Source organism: Vanessa tameamea, chromosome 26, assembly GCF_037043105.1.
Source record: "Vanessa tameamea isolate UH-Manoa-2023 chromosome 26, ilVanTame1 primary haplotype, whole genome shotgun sequence".
NCBI lineage: Eukaryota > Metazoa > Arthropoda > Insecta > Lepidoptera > Nymphalidae > Vanessa > Vanessa tameamea.
The window spans coordinates 7,037,689-7,060,278 of NC_087334.1; the positions used below are offsets into that span (position 1 = coordinate 7,037,689).

At 36.3% G+C, this 22,590-nt stretch overlaps 1 protein-coding gene across 2 annotated transcripts in view; it reads left to right on the forward strand.

Moving 5' to 3' along the window:
- LOC113399201 (protein MON2 homolog) overlaps positions 1-17,196 on the forward strand; it is a 29,821-nt gene extending 12,625 nt beyond the window's left edge. The window contains exons 11-40 of one of the 2 annotated variants that reach the window (XM_064219223.1): positions 724-820; positions 1,479-1,607; positions 2,100-2,182; positions 2,824-2,954; positions 3,597-3,716; positions 4,202-4,406; positions 4,501-4,634; positions 4,908-5,019; positions 5,591-5,632; positions 7,561-7,688; positions 9,380-9,481; positions 10,026-10,136; positions 10,278-10,453; positions 10,535-10,697; positions 11,166-11,304; positions 11,589-11,731; positions 11,987-12,094; positions 12,468-12,602; positions 13,146-13,287; positions 13,560-13,662; positions 13,751-13,895; positions 13,966-14,130; positions 14,332-14,442; positions 14,595-14,698; positions 14,778-14,953; positions 15,098-15,205; positions 15,315-15,414; positions 15,586-15,698; positions 15,897-16,066; positions 16,495-17,196. In XM_064219223.1, the coding sequence (XP_064075293.1) occupies positions 724-820; positions 1,479-1,607; positions 2,100-2,182; positions 2,824-2,954; positions 3,597-3,716; positions 4,202-4,406; positions 4,501-4,634; positions 4,908-5,019; positions 5,591-5,632; positions 7,561-7,688; positions 9,380-9,481; positions 10,026-10,136; positions 10,278-10,453; positions 10,535-10,697; positions 11,166-11,304; positions 11,589-11,731; positions 11,987-12,094; positions 12,468-12,602; positions 13,146-13,287; positions 13,560-13,662; positions 13,751-13,895; positions 13,966-14,130; positions 14,332-14,442; positions 14,595-14,698; positions 14,778-14,953; positions 15,098-15,205; positions 15,315-15,414; positions 15,586-15,698; positions 15,897-16,024 (3,653 nt within the window). In that variant the 3' untranslated portion in view covers positions 16,025-16,066; positions 16,495-17,196. The remainder of the gene's footprint in view (positions 1-723; positions 821-1,478; positions 1,608-2,099; positions 2,183-2,823; positions 2,955-3,596; positions 3,717-4,201; positions 4,407-4,500; positions 4,635-4,907; positions 5,020-5,590; positions 5,633-7,560; positions 7,689-9,379; positions 9,482-10,025; positions 10,137-10,277; positions 10,454-10,534; positions 10,698-11,165; positions 11,305-11,588; positions 11,732-11,986; positions 12,095-12,467; positions 12,603-13,145; positions 13,288-13,559; positions 13,663-13,750; positions 13,896-13,965; positions 14,131-14,331; positions 14,443-14,594; positions 14,699-14,777; positions 14,954-15,097; positions 15,206-15,314; positions 15,415-15,585; positions 15,699-15,896; positions 16,067-16,494) is intronic. The other variant, XM_064219224.1, reaches the window with a different exon arrangement.
- Positions 17,197-22,590: the final 5,394 nt, after the last annotated feature.

Here is a 22,590-nt window from a genome sequence, read left to right on the forward strand (position 1 = left end):
TGGAATCGGAAGTGTGTACACTGCCGTGCCTCGGAAATCACGTGAGCCCTTTGGTCCGGAACTCTTTCCGGTCGTGTCGTATTTTCCGTCCTATCGGATAATAAAGTGAGGGTTTAGAGTGCACCTGTATTTGCTCATACACTTGTGCACAGTATTCCTGAGTAGTTGTCTAGCTTAGACGCCGTGGGCGAAATCGGTGACGGCGACATCAATTATATATTCTCTATTCCAACCATAAGACAAAAGCCAAATAAACAACATTTGACAGCAAATTGACGCGATATCATTGGTCGAGAGCTTGATTAATCTCTGATATTCATAATAGATTTGCGAAAAAATGGGGTTTGAACGTCGACGACACTGTTTTCTGAATTTTTAAAGTTAGATTAAAGTGGAAATAAGTAGTTAAGTGTAATAGTCTTGTATTATAAATAAAAATATATTAACCAAATCGCATGAAATATGTGAATCTGAGGTTTGTTTACCATTTTTCCTACTTCCATTGGTATAGGCTATAAGCTGCTTTGACGGTTTCGTTAAACACTACTGCAATGCCTCAGTAGTTATTTGACAAATCTAGCATATCAAACCAACTCTTAAACAATATATAATATTAAATAAATACTTGAAAGAATTCAAAAAACATTTTTACGAAATATATTTTAATCGATTAATATGTTATTATTTAAGTATTAATCTTTGTGATTTATAATTTTGTTATAGGATCATCAAGCATCCCTCAACAAGCCGGCTTCTATTGGAAAGGGGTGTGGTTACCGCTTTGCGTCACGTTTGAACCGGGTACCGCTAAGGCAGTATAGTAAGTAACATGTCTGATTTGTCACTGTCAAATTTTCATTTTTTTTTATTTCTCATTTTAAAAACCGAGTCAATAAGATGACTATGCAGTTCTCGTAAGGCTACTTTATATAATACAAACACTAAACTATGACTAACTTGAAAACGAATTATCATCTTTTTCGCTGCTGCGGGTGTCGGATTAGTCAAAATGGTGTTTTCGAACCCTAACGTCCTGTCTGTCTCACTTCGGATACACTCAGTTAATATGTGATACACATCTTCTTTAAAACCCAACCAATCAGGGCTATTGGGGTACTTTTTTAAGTAAAAATGCAATAAATTTTCAGTTAATCTTAATAAATACATCAATGTTAGTTTTAGTATTTGTTTAATGTTACCAAACTTATAATTCTGAGTTTGGAATAAAATCAGAATTGACAATCGGTGACAGTCATTTTTTAATTTTATTCTAATTTTGCGCGGGAAATATTTTTTATAAATTTCAAAGCAATACGTTACTTTGTGATCTTTATCGGTTGTTATTTTTTTATGAAATTGGATATAAAAACATAATATGTATTTATTAAATGTATAATATTAATAGTAATGTAATTGCATTAATAAATATTTCTAACAATCTAATCATGGATTTATTAAGAAAAATATTTACAATTCAGTATAGAGATGCTGGATCGTACAGAGGCGCCCACGATACAGGACGGATACGGCATATCCGTGGCGTATGCTTGCCTCGTCGAGATTATACGCTCGATCGCCATCACCTTGGAGGGAGAAGATTACTTCAGGTAAGATTATTTTATTAAAAGTGATTATGACTGATGATTTTAACAGGATTACGTCGCTTAGTTTGTAAGAAGTTTTTTCTCATTGTTTCAACGAAACAGTGTATTGTAGTGTAGCGTTACAGTGTAGTGTAACAGTGTAGTGGTGAAAATTGAAAAAAAATAATATCGAAATCTATACTAATAGATAAATAAATGCGAAAATAACACTGTCTGTGTACTTTTACTCTTTTGGTATAAAACTAGCTTGAACCCCAAAGAAGGACTACTAAGGCTACTTTTTTATGCCGATCAGCTGACGACCAACCCCTCAACGCGAGGAAAGCCTCGGGCGACAACTAGTATTTACTACTACTAATACTTTTATAAATGTATAGCATTCTATTTCCATTTATGAAATTCTGTCTAAGGCCTGATTTTGTATTAATTATGCTACGTAAAGTCGGGACGAGCAGCTAAAAGCACTATCAAAGTATTATGACGGACTTTTTGCAGATTGCAAGAGCTCTATGACGATTCACAGAACGACGGAGAAGATAAAGAAATTAATTCAAATAAAACAACTAATAACCACAAAGGTGAGTGCTTTAATACTGTCATACTTTTGATATTGTTTATGGTTTTTAATTGAAAAACCAAGTTGATACGGTCTAGTGGCTATCAGAATCTTAAATGACACGGACTTTTTTTTCTGTGTATAACTCATGTCATGGTACGCAATAAAGAAAAACAACGTGAGGAAACCTAGGGGCCGATTCTACTTATAATGGTAATGACATGTTCCCGATTAAATTCTCATCCAACTTCGACTTTTCCTCACAATAATTGGCCTCATCTTAATTGTAACTGAGGACCAATAGGATATTCTACTTGGTTTCAAAAAGTACTTCAAAGTGTTGATTTTCCTAATAAAAAGCCACAAAAAATATATTTAATTAAAATAAACACATTTTCTAGCTATAAAATTAAATTAAATTTTAAACATTTTTTCCCGCAAAACCACTGCCAGTCATTTTGGTGACGTAATATAGTATATGTAATATTTACAACGATTATTTTACGATTCAATTGCTATAAACTGTCAATTTATTATTAGAAATGTAAGTGTCATGTGAAATTTTGATTTCCACCGAACAGCATTGGGGCAACCTTATGGATAATATACTAAATAAGCCCTTGGAGATTTCAGATTATTACTAAATACATATTATTTTTACAGAATCTGAAACGACATTAGACAACGGTAAGGAAATTACGAACAACGGACACGGAGAAGCGGATCAAAACTCTAACGTAGTTGAGAAGATCGATCCAGAAGCAGAAGACAAGGAAAGACAGTTGAAGTTGCAGGTTGGAAATATTTATTTTTCTTTTATGCAAGGACATTAATTATTCGTATTTTGTTATATTTTGTCTAACGTGATTATACATAAGTGGTTAGATTCCTATTCGAAATTATGTAAATTATATTATTATTATTTTCACAGGCACAAGGGACATAACATCTTAGTTCCCAAGGTTGGTGGCGCATAGGTGATGTAAGGAATGGTTAATATTTCTTACAACGCCTTTGTCTATGGGCGGTGGTGACCACTTACCATCAGGTGGCCCATATGCTCGTCCGCCAAACAATCACCAAAAAAAATAAAATAGAATATGGATCATAGTAACAGCCTGTAAGTTTCTCACTGCTGGGCTAAGGCCTGCTCCCAGTTTGAGGAGAAGGTTAGAAGCATATTTCACCACGCTGCTCCAATACGGATTGGTGGAATCACATGTGGCAGAATTTCGTTGAATTTCATTGGTGCTTCCCTGGGTTGAAACAGCAATCATCAGTTAAGATGTACGCGTTCTAACCACTGGGCCATCTCGGCTCTATTTGAAATTAATGTGTCTATAGGTACAATCGTAAATTAAATCAACAATAAATCACACAAGATTTAAAGTTTTAGCTTATTGTCTTTTGAATTTTAGCGAAAATCTTTTTTTCAGCTAATAAAATCTTCGTGGTGTGGCCTAGTATGGGGCCTGTCTGTGCTAGCGGAGGCCAGCATTGGTGAGCTGGAAAACATTCTGCGTGCCATACAGACATTGGCGAGGGTCAGTGGGAAGGTAAGGGCACATTTAAAATTGTTTAAACGATATATTAGAAGTTTGTTATGGAATATGTATTGTATTGTTGGGAACATGTCCTTTTATATAAGTTGGGACAAGTGTATGCTAACTAAAATTGTAAATGTGAGAGTGTGTTTGTTTGTTTGTTCCGCTTTCAAGTCTCAAAAACTCGACCGATAATCATGAAGTTTTGCATACATTGTCAGGATTACAGAAAACGAAACGACCATTTTTTTTTCTGTTACTCTCCCTTCTCCTACGGGCGGATACTAGTTATGTATAATCATTGACTTATATGCGTACTACGGGACTATTGTGACACATCTGAGCTCTCTCAGAATCGTCTCGGCTTAACCACTGAACCACTAACCCCTCCGCCTTCTTTCCCTTTTGCGTTACTGTGACACAAATTTAATTTTGATCAACTTGTCTACTAGTCAACATACACGTCAATGTCTATAATAGAATATCTGTGCGCGCAGGTGGGCGTGACAAACGCGCGGGACGCGTGCATCGGCGCGCTGTGCCGCTGCGCGCTGCCGGCGCAGTACTGCGTGCCCGTGCTGGGCGCGCTGGCGGCGCTGGCGTGCCCGTGGCCCGCCGCGCGCCCCGCGCCCGCGCCCGGCGCCGACCTGCGCCACCACGTCGTGTGGGTCGGCACGCCGCTGCCGTGCGCGCAGCCCACAGGTACGCCGCCGACGGCCGCGCCCACGCACGCGTGAGCGGACGATGCCGACGATGCCGACGATGCCGACGATACCAACGCGACTGTGGCCGGCAGGGCAGCAGCAGTCGTTCGTGATGGTGACGTCGCGCCACGTGACGGCGATGCGCGCGCTGCTGGCGGCGGCGCGGCGCGACGGGGACGCGCTGCAGCACGCGTGGCTGCCCGTGCTCACCACGCTGCAGCACCTGGTGCGTGCTCCGCCCGCTTCCCGCTCAGTGGAATGCAGTACCTTATAATGTTACAGGACTCGATTGAACTTAATGCTACGCCTGCTTGGACTGTAAACATTGATTCACTTCGAGGAAAACGATGAAATATAAAGAAAATCAATTATTATGAACAGTCGGTGGTTCTTTAGTTTGGTCAGGATAGCGATTGAAACCAGTTATCTGTCCACTAGTCTAAACTTACTAGTAAGTAATTTCTTAATAAAATGTGAACTAAGTTGGCTTTGTGCATAGGTCTGGATACTAGGTCTGAAGCCGTCGACGGGCGGCAGTATGAAGGCGAGTCGGGCGAGTGCGGACGCGAACGCTGTGATGAGCACGTCAGCTGTCATGGCGGACTTACCTGGTAAAAGCTTACACGCACTGTTTTTCCTATTGACAATTAAACCAAATTATTTACGGTTGATTCTCATATCCTGTAACATAGTCATTCATCATAAAGCTATGCTAGGAATATACATATATATCATGTTTTCCATCTTTTAATAACTAAATAAGATATAAATTAAAATGATTACAGGTTAAAATAGATGAATAAAATAATCTCCTTATCAAGATAAGAGCCTTCACTATAATGAAGAAGTTTACGCTTTGTTACTATATCTTTCAAGAGTACGAATTATAGTAGTATCAATTTAGATAGTATGTTTTATATAAAATTTTGACATGTATAGTTATGACGTCACGATAATTGAAAGAACGTACCACCCAGTCATCAGATATTCTACCGCCAAACAGCCGTCGTACTGCGGACACAAGGGACATAACATCTTAGTTGCCAAGGTTGGTGGCGCGCTGGCGATGTAAGGAATGGTTAAGTTTTCATACAGCGCCATTGTCAGGTGAAAAATGAGCTCGTCCAACCTATATCATAAAAAAATATATCTCGAAGTGTGTTGTAATGAAATTATTTTCAGGTCAGCAAGTTCCCGTGGCCGAGTCCCTCGGAGTCATGAGTGGTATACAATGTTTTATAAACGTTCTGTGTCTATTTGGAATGTTTCACCGTTTCTGTAACGCCATACTGCACATTGATATTCTTTGCAGCCATAAAATAAATATTCATTCATAATGAATTTTTATTTATTTAATTTAAAGCTTACGTTTTTTTTTTTTGTTTATATTCTAAAGGGCTTAATGTGCCATAATGATGCTTTATAATAGACGATTTTATCTTAATTGTCATTTAAAATCTATTGTTTTAACTTATCATAATATATGACATATATTTTGTATAAAAATACGCTATTTATCGCTTCAGAAAGCCATGTGCATATCTATATATGAATATAATAATACTAATAATAATGTTCATTTGACATAAATCGACAATTGACAGATCTGTCAACTGTCAAAATACAAATTTCGGTAAATATATGGACGGCCCATTGTATCATAAAAAGGCTATTCATTATATTTCAGCGAGCTAAATTAAAAATACATAACTGTTGAACTATTCACTCACGAAGGCGCGCCCTTCGACGTTCAATTGTTGTCGGCGCGTATTATTATGAGTGCGTGACGATCGTGTTTACAAGATGTCTTAGTGTGCGTGAGCCAACTAAGAATAAAGACAGCAAAAACATAGAAATTTATGTTTTTTTTTAATGAATTTATTTAACCTGGATGGGTGCGTCTCCATGTGAAGATCTATTCACAGTCTATACTAATTAATTTAAATTAAAATTTGCGACATTATTAGCGGCTGAAAACGTAGTTTCCATAAGTCATAAAGGAAAAACTATGTAAAAAAAACTTAGTAACATATTATATCTATCTCCTAGGATACATTCGTCTCTTTATAGACTCATTATACGTGCATGTGTGCTTCAAACGATACATTCAATGAGATTCCAAATAGACACACATGGGATTGGAATAACGTCGTTGTATAATCGACTTTATGTGATCGTAATAAGTTCGATTATACGACGAAGTCTCGCTAGGGGTCGCTTTTGTCCGTCTTCGCGCTCTGGGATGGAGCTTGCTGGCCGTGTTTTTATATTATTTAACATGCACCGTTATTTTCGATTGCATCGCATAGACATAATTGTATTTTAAATATTTTTGATATTGTATGCGTTTTGATTTTATAATAAATAAAACAAGGAACTATCTTATTGGTTAATATAATAAGCGGTTCCATATATATAAACTTTCCCAGTATAGCGGTTCATTATTTAGTCTCTGATGCGTTGTCTATGGAAACAAGATGGCGGTTTCTTACATGGCGTACCGAAATTTTCATATATACGAGACGATTTATAGTCTATTCCAACCATAAGAAGACAAAAGCCAAATAAACAGCATTGGACATAAAATTGACACGATATCATTGGTCGAGAGCTTGAATTATCTCTGATATTCATTATTGATTTGCGAAAAATGCTTTCAGAATTTTGGACGTAAAATTAAATTGGATTAGTGTTGTATTATGAATAAAGATATATTCAATACAGCTGAGTTATCAGCAAATCGCAAGGAATACTTAAATCTAAGATTTGTTTATCTTTAAACCTTCTTCGATTGGAATAGACTACACTTGAGATGGCAGTTTCTATACGTCCGTCATACAACGTCTTAGTGACGATTTATCACTTTAAAAAATTATCATACAATATCAATAATTATACAATTGTGCAATAATATCGAAATTTTACACACAAACTGAGTTATAACGCACGTCCTGCATATACACATATTTATAAACATGCTTAGGAATGCCATGCTCAAATATATTATGACAGAGAAGGTTGCACAATGATATTATTACATACATATATATATATTTATTTGGTGACGTCTGTGCTTCTAGAATGAGCATGTGAAAAAAAAAAAAAACAAATAAATTATGCTTTTTTATTGAATTAATCGCAATGACTTTCAGCATTATCGGCTATGCTGTCTCGAGTATTTGAAGCTTCCAAGAATTTGGACGATGTGGCCCTCCATCATCTCATCGATGCTCTTTGTAAACTTTCCAATGAGGCCATGGAACTCGCTTATTCTAATAGAGTAAGTTATATTATCTTGACTATTCAATCGCTGTACTCTTTAAATTTTTTATATTGTATTTATAGTAGCGGCACGCTATGATGGCCGTTTTGACGTTTGCCCGCTCATGAAGTTTCGTATTTAATAAATAATTACATCAAAGGAGCAAATTGTTGTTCTTTATTGTCAATAGTGACGTGCAGTTAGTCATAAAATTTATCGAATGTGATTTCTAAACTACAAATATTAGGGTACCGCGAAGATAACTTTTTTATTTATTTTTTTGCGTAAACGTGTACGTCACACTCTCACACTCGACCTCGTAGTCGGTGTTATATTTGTGTTTTTTTATGTAATGTGTTTATAAAGTTATTCATTCTAATTCCAATTTTTGATTTAAATTGATTTCGTTCGAATATATTACTTAAACTTATTTTATATTTTTTTTATTAAACCTTTTTAATCAGATACTACTTGCAACAAAAACTTGAATTAAATTACTTGCAAAAAAACAAAGATTTGAATATATTATATCGATAATAAATTTACATTTCACATCACTTTTTTAATGTGTCAAAACGGCCATCGTATCTTGCCGCTAGTATAGTCTGTATGTATAATGCGTGTAAACAGGTTTGGTGAATTTTTATGAATCTTTTTGTTACTGTGGAAATAATACGATTTAGAATGTAAGCATTAAAAACGGTTTATTAAAAAACAAGTGCAAGTGACATAACATATTGACAGACACCAGGAAAAGTTAAGAGATGACAAAAAAGTATTTAAGCCATTAGGCATTTCTTCCAACAGTTACAATATTTATATTAAGAGAGGTTTATATGTTTTATATTGAAACAAACAAATGAAATATATTCACAAATACAGTGTAAACACCATGTAACGTCACTCGATTTAACGACAAACTCCGTAAAGCGTCGAAATCACTCGGCTTTGGTTGGTTCAGCTCGTCTTCCATACAATGGTACACTATATAGCGTTACACCCACTCTCAATAACGAAACATTAAATAATAAAAAGTTCCTTTTTATTTGCCAAAATTAGTAAAACCTGCGCCGATGTATAGGTATGTTCTGTTTTCGCTTTATTATCCCAGCCCGTAATAAACTGTCAGCGTCACACATACCGAACTTTCTTTTAAATCCGTTTTTTAGTTTACAAATTGTGATTGATTGGACGCATAAAGAAGATCTGGAAGCAGCAAAATTAGTTCGAAATAAACTTTTTCTTCTTCTAATACAGATATTTCTACTCTCCGTTCAACGACAACTCTCTATAACATCCAAATATAAACAGCCCCTTGAGTGTCGTTATATAGAGTTTACACTGTATATCATATTCAGATCGTATCAATTATTAAAAAAATATATAGAATAAATATATACTGTATAATTTTTAAACATATATTTAGTTTATATTATACATCAATAGATGTCGTGGTTCATTTTATTCGTGTTTCTGAATCACGCTATCCTTTGTCAAAGGAAATTATATAAGACTAGGAATACAAGTTAATAAACTGTCTTTGTCTCGGGAACGAGTGGTGTTTTACTCAATACAATATATACATAATAATATTAAACTATGATGATTATGTATACAACGCAACAGTCATTAAACACAATATTCATTATATAGCAGCTGTATAAAAATTATAAAATATTTTATGAACTTAGTTTTAAATGAATACTCAGGAGCCATCGTTGTTCGCGGTCGCTAAACTCCTCGAGACGGGCTTGGCGAATATGCACCGGATAGAGATTATGTGGAGGCCCATCACGAATCATCTCCTTGAAGTAAGTACACAGATGTCAACGATTTATATATCGATAATGAAAAATCAAAATATACTTTGTTTAAGTAGGCTTTTTAATCGTCATTTTACAAAACTATATTAAAAGTAAAGTTACTTTCGTTCAAGTTCAGAATGTAGATTCTAAAACTCAAAAGGTACTTTCCAACATGAAATACAAAGTTATTTTAGTAGAATACAAAGATATAAAGGAGTTAAATGAGGATCTCGTTATTAGATCAATAAGACATCAGCAATCTCAAATAATATTTTACTCTTAAAATCGTTTATTCTCTTTTTTTTTTTTTTTGATAATTCATTTATATTGTTTGTTGCTGTCAACCTATGACCGACGCTAATACAGCCGCTGCTCCGTGTACTTCAAGCCAGCGTACTAAAGACGATAGTGGCATTATTTGAAGTGTCATATAAAGCAATATATGGTGTCTGATATATATATATATATATATATATATACTGCCTGAAAGTCAACAAGTGAAAATGATGATATATTGTATTTTAATTTATTCGTATCCAATCGTCTATAGGTGTGCCAGCACCCTCATATCAGGATGCGAGAGTGGGGCGTGGAAGCCATCACGTACCTCGTCCAGGCCGCTTTCCAGTACCACCACAATAACCCCGGTCTCGTCACCGAGGTAGGCAGGATGGCTTATTCGAATACTGTGCTCATTTGCACAATAATAAATAATTTCGTTTTTTTCACTTCTTTGGGACATACACATTAAATCAGTGACAAAAAAAATGTACAATGCAAGTTTTGGAATGTGGCGTCGCAGGCGCGCGAGCGGCTGGTGCTGGAGCCGCTGGCGGAGCTGTGCGCGGTGCGGCACTGCGACGTGCGCGCGCGCCAGCTGGAGTGCGCCGCGCGCCTGCTGCACTCGCGCGGGGACCAGCTGGGCGCCGCCTGGCCGCTCATGATGGAGATCATCTCCGCCATCAGCGACCACCACAGGTGACTCACTCGGACGTCGGAGACCTTTTGCTCAAAACTTACACCTTACTTCGTCTCTCACCTATAACGTTCCGTCCCCAGCGAGCAGCTCGTTCGTTCGGCGTTTCAATGCGCGCAGCTGGTGGCCGGCGACTTGCTGGGCTGTGCGGGGCCGCGCTGCCTGCGCCGAGTCCTGGCCGCCGCGGCCGCCTTCGCCAGGCAGACCAAAGAATTGAACATTAGCCTGACGGCGGTGGGGCTGATGGTGAGTGCGAGCCTCGATTATTATTATCTACGTTACAAGTACTTATGTAAAAGATTAAAATGAAATATTCACACAATATAATAAATCCATTTAAAAAGTACAACTATAATATTTTCTAAAATTTAATCCCTGGACTAGACATTACAATGAGACATCTCATTGTAAGTCCAGGGATTAAATAAAAGTACTTTCGAATGATCACGTTTAAATGAATCTTAAAGCTACTACTGTTTTAGAGAATTAGTTCGAGCGAGAAGAATAAACAAAAACTGAGCTAGTTTTAATGAAACACGAACTTTTATGGATAAATGGATATAGATTAATATTAACTATGCATTTTGAACACTCTGTATATTAACTAACCCGTAATTGACTGTGAGAATGAAACACGGTAACCATGATTAGGTAGGTTTGTTTGTTTGCTATTATAAAACCTGCTGGTTCCAATGAATAATGTTCGGTTACCAGTGGAACATATCCGACTACCTGTACCACAACCGCGACAAGCTGTCCGCCGCGCTGAGCAGCGAGGCGGCGGCCGCGCCCGACGCGCAGCCCGACCTGCCGCCGCTGGACCGCCTGTGGATGTGTCTCTACATACGCCTCAGTGAGTACACGCCCGCGGACACGCAATACTACGTATATAAAGCATGCGTAAATATACTTAACATAGTAAAAAATATATTTATAATTTAAAACATTCATTACTTATTTTAAGAGAATGTTTCTTAGTAAGGTGGCAAGAGACCTAAAAAAAACTATTAAACTCACATCTTACTTCCGTTATGTTAACATCTGAAAATTTCTGCAGTGCGGGACCAGTATGTATAGTATCGTTTTAGTAATCGTACACTCTCAATAAGACTTGACGGTACCGTCGCGTTGCTGCAGGCGAGCTGTGCACGGAGCCGCGGGCGCCCGTGCGGCGCGCGGCCAGCCAGACGCTGTTCAGCTGCATCGGCGCGCACGGCACGCTGCTCAGCAAGCCCGCCTGGCGCGCGCTGCTGGCCGTGCTGTTCCCCATGCTGGACCAGGTCGGATGCCCCTCCTGCGGCAAATGCTCTTATGCCGCCGTTATATGCGATGAAATTTTAACAAAAATTAAAAACTCAATAATTCAACTCAATCTTAACACTAGCTAGGCTATGTATTATATGTATGCAGTTTATTTAGAAACTTTTTGGTATCGAATATATTTATCATAAACTGTAAAGTATGTTGCAAGGTTCTAGTGCACTTAGCATGTAATAACTCATCTAAACTGTATTATGACATTTTACTTATTTTAGGTCCAGAAGCAATCTAACATTGCCAGCTCTGAGAAGGTGGACACTGGCGAGCACATACTTATCCATCACACTAGAAACACAGCGCAGAAACAATGGGCGGAGACGCAAGTATGTTGACGTAATTACTTTATATTTCTGCAAAAAAAGTAAAAATAATAATAGATATTATTTCTATAACTTTGTTCAAGTTTCTTCCAAACAACTTGAATCGTCGTTTTATGAGATTGTAAAACTATCACCGATTCGAAGTGACGCTTGCTTATATAGGGATTTTAATATATGTATATATGAATTAATTCATTGTATTATTTTTCATTTTTGTATATGAATACAAATATATAAGAATTTATGAAAGCTCTTTCCATAATTACTTATCCATACATCTTTTTTTTATCGGACCTTAATTTTGTTAAATATATTATCTATGAAAAGGTATTAAATTATTATTTTTCTTGTTTAAATTTTCATCTTTATTTTACAGGTGTTAACACTGTCAGGCGTATCACGGGTGTTCCATTCGCGTTTTCAACTACTGACAACAGTAGGCGACTTCAACAGATCCTGGACCGCGTTGCTTGATTATATTACTGATTTCGCCTTGCGCAGGAGTCATGAGGTAAGTTAAGCAACTTGTAATAAGTTTCGAACTTAAAAGGATAAATTTAAATTATTAATAATAATTTTACAAAAATTGACTCAAAATCTCCCATATTAACCGTAACCGATGATCGTGTTTTCAAATTATAGCAAGCATTACTGAATTTTTGCTTGTAAATTGAAATTTAAAAGCAGTTCAAACGAACGAAAACACTGTACTCTGTATTCTGTGATTCGAACGAACGGTCGAATGTATTGGATTTATGTGATTGGTTTAGTTTTTTCTTTCCAAGTAGCCATCAAATGTAGCAGGAATATTAGAAATGTTATTTTCTTCGTAACGACCAAAGAAACGATGGATGGATTGTGTGAAAGGCGATATGGTTAGAAAGAATGTTACTTGTGAGATGACGTCCGATAGAGAAGTATGGAAGAAGACATGCTGCGCAGACCCCGAGTAAAATTGGGATGAGGGCAGGAGGATGATGATTTTCTTCATTGAATAATAAGGTAATGTTAAGTATCACGACGTTTACATATTTATTTATAATTTTAAACCCAGGTATCAGTAGCAGCATTAAAATCATTCCAAGAAGTGGTGTCGGCTGCGGGTCGCGTTGAGGGCGAAGCTCCCCGACGAGTGTGGCCGGCCGCATGGGCAGCCTGGACAACTATCGCGTCAGGCCTCGGTGGACCACCACCTGGTATGTAAATAATGGAATAAATTAATACGTCATTTATATTGTAAATTAAATGTTTTTCGTATTGCTCCACGTTTTTAATGTTAAGAAACATGACCATTATTTTCAATTTAATCATCATCAAACGTCAATCGAACGTCTTTTAGCCATTTTGTTAATTTTTACGTTTGAAAATTATATATTTAATATTCTATTGCGGGCAATTAATATATGAGATGAGATAGCCAAATGGATTTAATATGTGGATCTAATAGTATTAAACGTTATTATTTCAGCGTCAGAAGACGGGAAGCCGGTAGAGCTGTATGCGCCGTCGCTGAACTTCCTCACCACACTAGTGCAGATCTTTCCACTTATCTTCCAACACATACGACCTACGTAAGAACTATGACGTTTACTAATGAGTTAAATTCGGTTGCTCAAGTTTTGCACAAAGTTTCATTCGAGTACTCCATTCGTGGTGCAGATTTACGGCAGAGGACGTGCAGAAACTCGGCGAGTGCCTGTCGAACGTGTGCAGCGTGGAGCCCTCGGCCTCCGCGCTGGACGGGCTCGGCAGCGGCGCGCCCGTCAGCCTGCACGCGCTGCACTGCCTCGACACCGTGCACAAGGTGAGTGCCCCCCGGCCCCCGGCCCCCGGCCCCGCGCGCCCGGGCCGCGCTGACGGCGAGCGTGTCGCAGGAGGCGCTGTCGCGGCACGAGCTGCTGGGCGCGCTGTTCTCGGCGCTGATCGCGCTGGCGGGCGCGGCGGAGCAGGCGGGCTCGGCGCGCTGCCTGGCCGCCGCCGCGCGCCTGTACCGCGCCGCGCCGGGGCCCAGCGCGCAGCACGCGCCGCGACTGCTGCAGGTGAGCGCCTAAACGCTATCGGCGCTTTTATTAAGGGCAGAAGTACTGTACCTTAAATGCAAAAAAATACTAATGTCTATTCTATTATTTCTATCTATAATTACAAATACGTATATTGTTTATTGGATTATATTTTTGTATCTAGTTTTGAGCAGTGACATCACGTTTTGAATAAAATTGCTAATAATGAACTCCTCGAAGGCTCTTCACGCAGCGATAAAGAAATGTTCCCCGGACAAGAGACGACGGAACAGCGACAGGGAGCGAGACCAACCAGACGAACCCACGCAGATCGCCTCCTTACTATTGCAGGTTTAGTCCTCGATTAACAGATCGTAACTTCTTTGACAATTGGAAAAAAATTAAATAACAAAAAAAATATATATATATATCATCGTATATAATTGTATTCAGGTTAAATTTTCATTAATTATATCGTTCGAAAAACTCATCCCCGTTCGTAGGTGCTAGCGACAGGATTGCCTCTAGCGAGAGAAAACCCCGATGAATATGCAGAATTTTGGGAAATACTACCCACCGTTTTGGAGACGTTTATGTTTGAGCCGCCGTGAGTGTTTAATTTATAATAATTATCATCTAATACTGTGTATACTGCTACAAAACATAACCTACGAACATGTGCGCAGAGTTGGCGGCACGGCGCAGGCGCGCGAGGTGGTGGGCGTGGTGCGCGACGAGGTGCTGCGCGCCGCGCCCCGCGCGCCGGCCCCCGCCGCGCGCCGCCTGCTGGCGCTCGTGCGCGCCGGCTCGCTGCACCACCACAACAACGCGCACACCGCGCACCACGCGCACCAAGTCCAACGTGAGTTCCTACTGGACACCACTCCAAATTGACTCATAACTCGTTATGATAATCATTACGGTGAACAATTTCCTTAGGGTAAAGATTTAACAATAGAAGAATTACATGACCACTAATCATAATATTAATTTATTTCTTTATTAGAAAACGAACAGGAACTAAAAGAGAGAGAGGAGTTCGCGAGGACTTGTTTCGAAACGCTTCTGCAATTCTCGATGCTTGAAGACATGGATTCCATAACTGCCGCTGAAAGTAAATAAATACTGGTTGTATTATAGAATAAAAATATAAAATTGTAAATAAATAAAATACAGCCCTAAGCCCTGTTACATTTTTTTATCTATTTTTTTTTTCTTTACAGATGAAAACGATCCATTAGCAATAATGCCATTACTAGATCGGTTTCAAGAAGTTATATCCAGGTATAATAAAGAAGAAGACAGCTCGGAACCGTTACCCAGGTACATATGATAGTTTTTTGTTACTCACTCGCTCCGCTCACTATTCCTAGCATCATTTCATTTATAAAATATATGGACAAAATAATGAAAAAACGTAAATAGTATTTTTCTCGTAACTCAAACAACTAAGCTGGATGTAGCACCCTCGCTGAGTATATTTTCGCGCCGCAGACAGCAGGCGTCGGAGGTGTCGTTCGTGCTGCGCGCCGTGGCCGCGCTGGCCGCCGCCATGCGCCGCGCGCCGCCCGCGCGCGTGGACCGCGCCGCCTGGACCAAGCTCATCGGTACGTGCGGCCCGTACTGCTCGAACGGAACTAACGCAACTCGACTTATTTAATTCATTCGTTTTAATATCTGTAAATTTCCGCCAATAGAATTTATAAAGCATGACATTTGTTGCAATACTGTTATATTTTACCGGAATACTATACACGTGTTCGAGATGTAAGCATAACAAGACACTGAAGTGCCGCCGTCCGCAGACGTGTACCCGTCGCTGGTGCGGCTGGCGGGCGGCGCGCGCGTGTGCGGCGCGGGCGGCGCGGGCGCGGCGCTGCGCGAGGCGCTGCTGCAGTTCGGCGCGCTGCTGGCGCCGCCGCCCGCGCTCTAGCGCCGACTGCTCTACACCGCGCGCGTGTAGAGCGCGGGCACGGTGCGTGCGCCGCCTTGACTCGTAGCCGACCCGAGCGATTCGCTTTGCTCACGAGTATTCTCTAATTGACGTTAACAATTTTTTGTTGAACCACTAGTATCTCTCATGTTCATACGTTACCCTACCACTCGTTACTAGCCAACGGTAGCTTTAGAATTACGCGTCGTGGACGATATATTGTCGGTGAGCAAAGACGAGTCGTTTCCGAAATTCAGTGACCGGGTATTAGTAGTAAAGTATCCGTTACTCGCTAAGAATTAAGAAAACCAGTGTCAACTGAGTGACTGAGACCTCAGATGTTGTCAGTATTACAGACAAAGATTGCCATAAGATTATCATCGTTATTTCATTACTCTGCTCGGCTACCATAACTAATGAAACAAATTATACTTTTATAATTGATTAATAATATATTTTAATGTTTTCAGTATCGTGTCAAAGATGTCCCCGTGACAACGTAGTATGTAATATATAAAGCGTTAAACATTGTTGATAGATAGATTTTGAACCTTATCACAGAAGATATAAGGCATAAAGTTGTTCATTATTTTCTCATTGTATAGACTGAACTTATTTATTTGACAGATTTATATGATTTGAAATTAATGTAAACTATTTTAATAACAGTGTCATATGTTTAATTTAGTTAGCAATAAAATATTCATACGACTCATATTTATTGATTATATTTTTTAATCGTTACTTATATTTGTAAATGGAAAGTATGGTTGTTTTTAATTAAATACTCTTTGATACAACGACGGTAAAAAATTGTACAAAACTCGTTAAAAGGATTATTCGAATACAATAAATAAAAAAACCAATAATTTAGTTGAAGAATATTAATAAAACACTATTATTTCATTTGCAACTAAATATCAACAATAATGTTGTAGTCGCTGACAGACCAAATCATTATCAACGATCAATTGACCAAAAATAGTGAGTCTGGAAATATGATATGATATCTAAAACATTTTTTGAGAATAATCGGGATGCCCCTTTCTGTTTGTATGATTTTTACCCAAGTAAAGTCGGGACAGACAACTGATGTTTCATAAAACACTTCTACAATAATATTGTTGGTCTTTGTAAAATAAATAATCAGCGGAATCACTTTTATTATATACTATCATTTTATTTCTATATATATTTTAAATTTTTAAATTCGCTATCTATTATTGTAAAGGATATTTTCCTGTGCTAATTGTCTATGTGTGCGTGCTGACGGTACAGCGACATTCGCATAAATCTAAAATCGTTTTAATTATTTTCGTTTTCGACTCCTGTTATTTGATAATAAAATAAATTTTGTCAAAATTATGAATAATTTTGTGAACTTCATACAATTTCATGAATAATTGTTTTTTTTTTTCGTTAAAGAGATTTTTTTTCTTTATTAATTGAACTTAAACATTTAACACTTTGCAAAGTTAAATATTTGTGAAATAAGTGTTTGTCAAATCACCTTTTTATAAATCAATATGATTGCAGTATAAAATTATTACACTATTAACTTCAGTAAGGTTTTTTTTTTAAAAAAATGATCATTGATAATTGTCAAACATTACTCTTTTGTTTAAGTTTTGGTTTGTGCAGTTGAATTGTCACGTTAAAGATAAAAGCTACAAGCATATGTGCACTATGTAGGCGAGTGGTTTTCTATAGCGACTTCACTGCTCAAATCAAGCTGCTTAGTTCGCTACGTGTAGATTGAGCATTAGTGTAAAATATATATATATATATATCCTATCGCTATAAGTTATGTAAAATATTATGTATATTTTATTTGTTCTGGTTTTATATCATATATATATATATATATATATATATATATATATAGATTACATTAGTTAATTATAAGATAACTTCCAAATTTGCCGAAAAGATGGCGCTAGTATTATATAATTGTTACTTTTATACATTAATATTATAAATGTTTAGCATCACGATGTTTAGAATCGGTTAAAATACAAGTTTACTAGATAGCAATTAAATTTAGGTTCATGTAATAACGTTATACTATAACAACACTTCCCAAAAATTCCAATTAAAAAAATAATATATATATAAAGAATATTTTGTCAGTGTTGCCAAACTTGCTATAATTTATTAAATAATCGTTAAATACAATCGATGATTATGGTGTATTTTTTAATCAAATGGGCTTCAGTGTTCCTTAAACGTTACGCGCCAAAAATGGACGCCAAATATTTTAAAGTAAATTATTTTACATATAATTTTTCTTACTTCAACTTATTCCATTTTAAATTGTTTGTCTGCAGTAAGTTACGTTTTATATTTTATTCAAATAGAATGGTCTGTTTTATACTTTATTTAGTTTAAAATTGATTCCATTTGCAATGAAAAAAAAATCCAATATATATGTATGTAATGAATCTGTGGCTTAAATATTATAACGGATTAAAAAAAAACGAATTCTAGGTTTATATTATACAATGAAAGTAAACGTGTGTCATTTAGTTTTACTAATAATTTATTGTGAACGTTTGAAATAATTAATATCAAATTACAAGTATAATAAAACAATGCAATATTTCTACAAAATAAATGTATTATGTATTACAAACATTCAAAAACAACAATTACAAGTTAAGATAAAGAAATGTCATTCATATTGTAATTGTTCTTTTTTTTAAATGTTTATTATAACTTTGTACCTATAGAATAAATCTTAAGTAAAATTTGTAGTTATTGTCAGTGGCAGCCATCTTAAATGAACGCTTTCTTCACAATTCATCTTTAGAGAAATAAACTACCTGTAGTCTTTTCCAACTACATGAGGATAAAAGGCGAATTGAACCAATATCATCGGCCGAGAGCTTGAATAATCGATAATATTCATTACGGATTTCCGAAAAACAGTCGTTTTGAACGTCAACCAAACTGAACTTTGACGGTAAAATTAAATTGGATATTAAGTGAAGTAGAACAGTGTACTATAATAATAAGATACATTAATCAAGAACTGTTAGTAGTATACAATATAGCAGAGCTATAAAATCACGCGGAATACGTAAATCTAATCTTGTTTATCTTTATTCCTTCTTCGGATTGGAATAGTCTATAACATTATATTCATAAACCATGCAACATACTTTACTAAATTTTAAACGAATTAACGTCAAAGTGAAATTTACATTTTGCAAATATTTATTAATAATTCATGTTTAAAATTCGATAATGAATAATATGAACGAAATATTAACGAATTTAATATTTTTCCCTAATTCTTGTATTGTGTTCTTGCAACTCTACTAATATAGAAAATGTAAATTAAGTCTTTACATTTTTGATACGGCAATAATCGCTATAATCTTTGAATATTTGTATGTTTAGATTGAGTGTCAACTACAAAATAAAACGAGTCAACTTTATTATCTAGTTTTGGATGTAAGTTAATGTTCGTGTACTTAGTGGCCCAGAGTTGGGCACTATAATTTTGACGCGTTCTCTCTTAAAAATAATTTCAGGCTATTCTTTTCAACGAAGCCAAATCTTAATCACGTTAGTATTAAAGGTACTTTATAACGACTCAACCTAGATATACAGATATTTAAAGTACGCCTTTTTCTTTTATTTAGTGTTTCCACATTGATACAAATCCATCACTATTAAATTCAGTTTTTTTTATAAATAAAGCTTAATACGAGAAAATCTTTATTTTAATTCGGTATATAGTTTTTTATTTTTTACGGAACTAGTTCACGCTACTGTTTTATTATCTGAAGTAGCAACTAATAACTAACATATAACCAGTACGAAGTAGATCAAGTATACTATACAAATAAGTTCATTAGCATTTTCATAGATGTCAAGAAGTTATATAATAATATATATATTGTGTCGAATTTTATTTTCTGAATGAGAAAGGAACCCATGTCAGTGTCTTATACAGAATGAAATAAATCATTAAAGTTATATCGAGTTTTATTTCAGTAACGATCTTTTTATATATTAAGTCATTTTCTTAGCCTTGTGTTGCCTAATCAAATATTCATTTTACAATTATAAAACATTCGATAACAGAATAGTTATTTATATTATTTAGTCGAAAATATATAAGCATATTTCCATTTATATGTATTTATTTCGCAACAAAATATTTTAATTATAATTTAATTAAACTATGTTTCCCTAACCAGTTCTTGGAATACTCTATCGACGACCATGACCTACATGACTTGACTGACTTAGTTTGCACATATTGTAATTTTCAAACACTTATACTGCAGTGCGATTCTGTAAGAATTCACTTCTTACCTCACTCGTAAAATATTGACAATCGACTTACAGTGATACGTCATTGTGATACGTGTTTACTATAAATTTTGTATTTATTATACAAGTTATACTCAATCTCACATATCACATTCTGATATTTCACTGTAGTGTTCTGCGGTGAGATTCGAGTATCTTGGTATAGAATAGCCCTGGCACTGAAAGTACGTTTATAGAGTATTACGAAGGCAAAGTTCGAATAGTAGTATAGGCCAAGTTATAATCTATACTGATATTAAATATGCAGAAGCAGTGGCGGACAACAGGGGGGCGGAAGGGGTGGCTTGCCCCGGACCTCCGGTCTTGGGGGGCACCCAAATACATCCACTTGCCCCTAATCAAATCCTCAACAAGACTAAAAATGTGCTTAGTACCTACATTATTTCATCAAGATCAGAACGCTACACTCTACAGCCATCTACACTTTTTATAAATAAACATAAACACTTATTTATACACACAAATGTAAATTGAATAAAAAGCTTGTAAAAGTAATTTTTTTTTAAAGCTGGCCTCATTCAGCTTTGCCACCTCGGACCTCGGACGGGCTTAGTCCACCACTGTGCAAAAATATCTGGCATACCAGTTACTCTTTAATGGCTAAACTCTTGACCCGAAACCCTTGAACGCAAAGAAACACTACAGACTACTTTTTTCCAAAGAATAAAAATGTATTCCAGGAAAATGTATTACAGGACTTTTAGGAGGAGACTAGCATCGGGGTCACCACTTTTGGAGAGAGTGACATGTGCTTGACGCTAACGGCGTAACGATGTACTGCTACACACTATAACGATTATTACTAGAGAGTTCTTCGGTATAGACACTAATCAATTTTACTACTTTTTATTAATATGAAAAATTCGTAACAGTAAATTTACTGTAAATTTTAATCGAGAAAAGCATAATTTAACTCGGGTAAGCACTACTGTATTTACATGTGCTCAATTTGTGTTTATAATTCATACCGTATTCGATGGCAGAGAAACACATCGTAAAGAAACTATGTGTCAGATGAAAGTCTGCCACGTGTGTATCTAACTATCAACCAACCAAACATTGGAATGTATGCATGAAATTCATTTGGAATATTCTCCAGACCTTCTCAAAAGGACGGGAACCCTATTTTATCAGTGGCCCATTATTATTTTTTTATTTTTCTTTATCAACTTAAGAAAATATTTACTTATCCGAAAACCCATAAATAGGTTCGTAGACGACGGAGTTGCAAATCGATATGGCACAAGTACTTTGATTCAATTTACAAACTTACTCAAATATCCAGTGCTACCAATAAACCTATTTAAACAACTGCATTGCACGGCGCAATTTATAGTTGGCATGACTATGTATAGAAGAGCGGCCCCATACCTCGTCGAAGTTATTTTGAGGTCGACTGTGACATATGTTTTATTTAAGTTACTTTGTAATTAAGCAATTCATTATAAGAAAGTAGTACTCAAACTCACTTGCTCACAATTGCAGCCCGTACCTAGTTAGCTTTTAGCACTATAATATTTGAGACAAATTTTTTTTTTTTATTTTATCTCACATATAATTGTTGCATTCCTAATTTATAATATAATCTACTAGCGTAAACTTGTCTATTTATGAATACTAATGGAGACTAGTACATACTTAGTAGTTTATACTGTTTGGTTGACATTACGCATATTTTTCTATTATGCATATATAACCAATTATTTTTATTATAATTAAGATATTAACCAAATTAGGCAAAAAACTGTATCGAACCTCGATTAAATGATAAATAATAAAAGGTACAAAGAAAGCTAAAAAGCAGATAGTAGTTATTTATGAAAGTTGTAAAGTCATTTCAAGTCTAAAGTCGATAAGATGCGACTCCCAGCGAGTAACGGAAGATGGACGCTCATAATATAGTTAAATTTAACTTCAGTTCAACGACCAGTATAACCTTAAAAACTGAGACGAAAATAGCTCGCTTTCGAGTTCTTACAATAGACATATGTTCGAGTAAAAACGTTTATTTTTTACAACGATGTAACAAATTACGTCCCAAATAGGTATTGAATAAATTCATACACGTACTTGCTTAGTAGATGTTGAACATTGTGTCAAATAGTTTTTTTTTCTTTGTATAGATTAGAGAGTACCTATAACAATACACAACAAAATTATGTTCCATAATGTTTCATAAGACTACGTAGATAGCTTATAATTCAGAAATGGTTTTGGTTTTC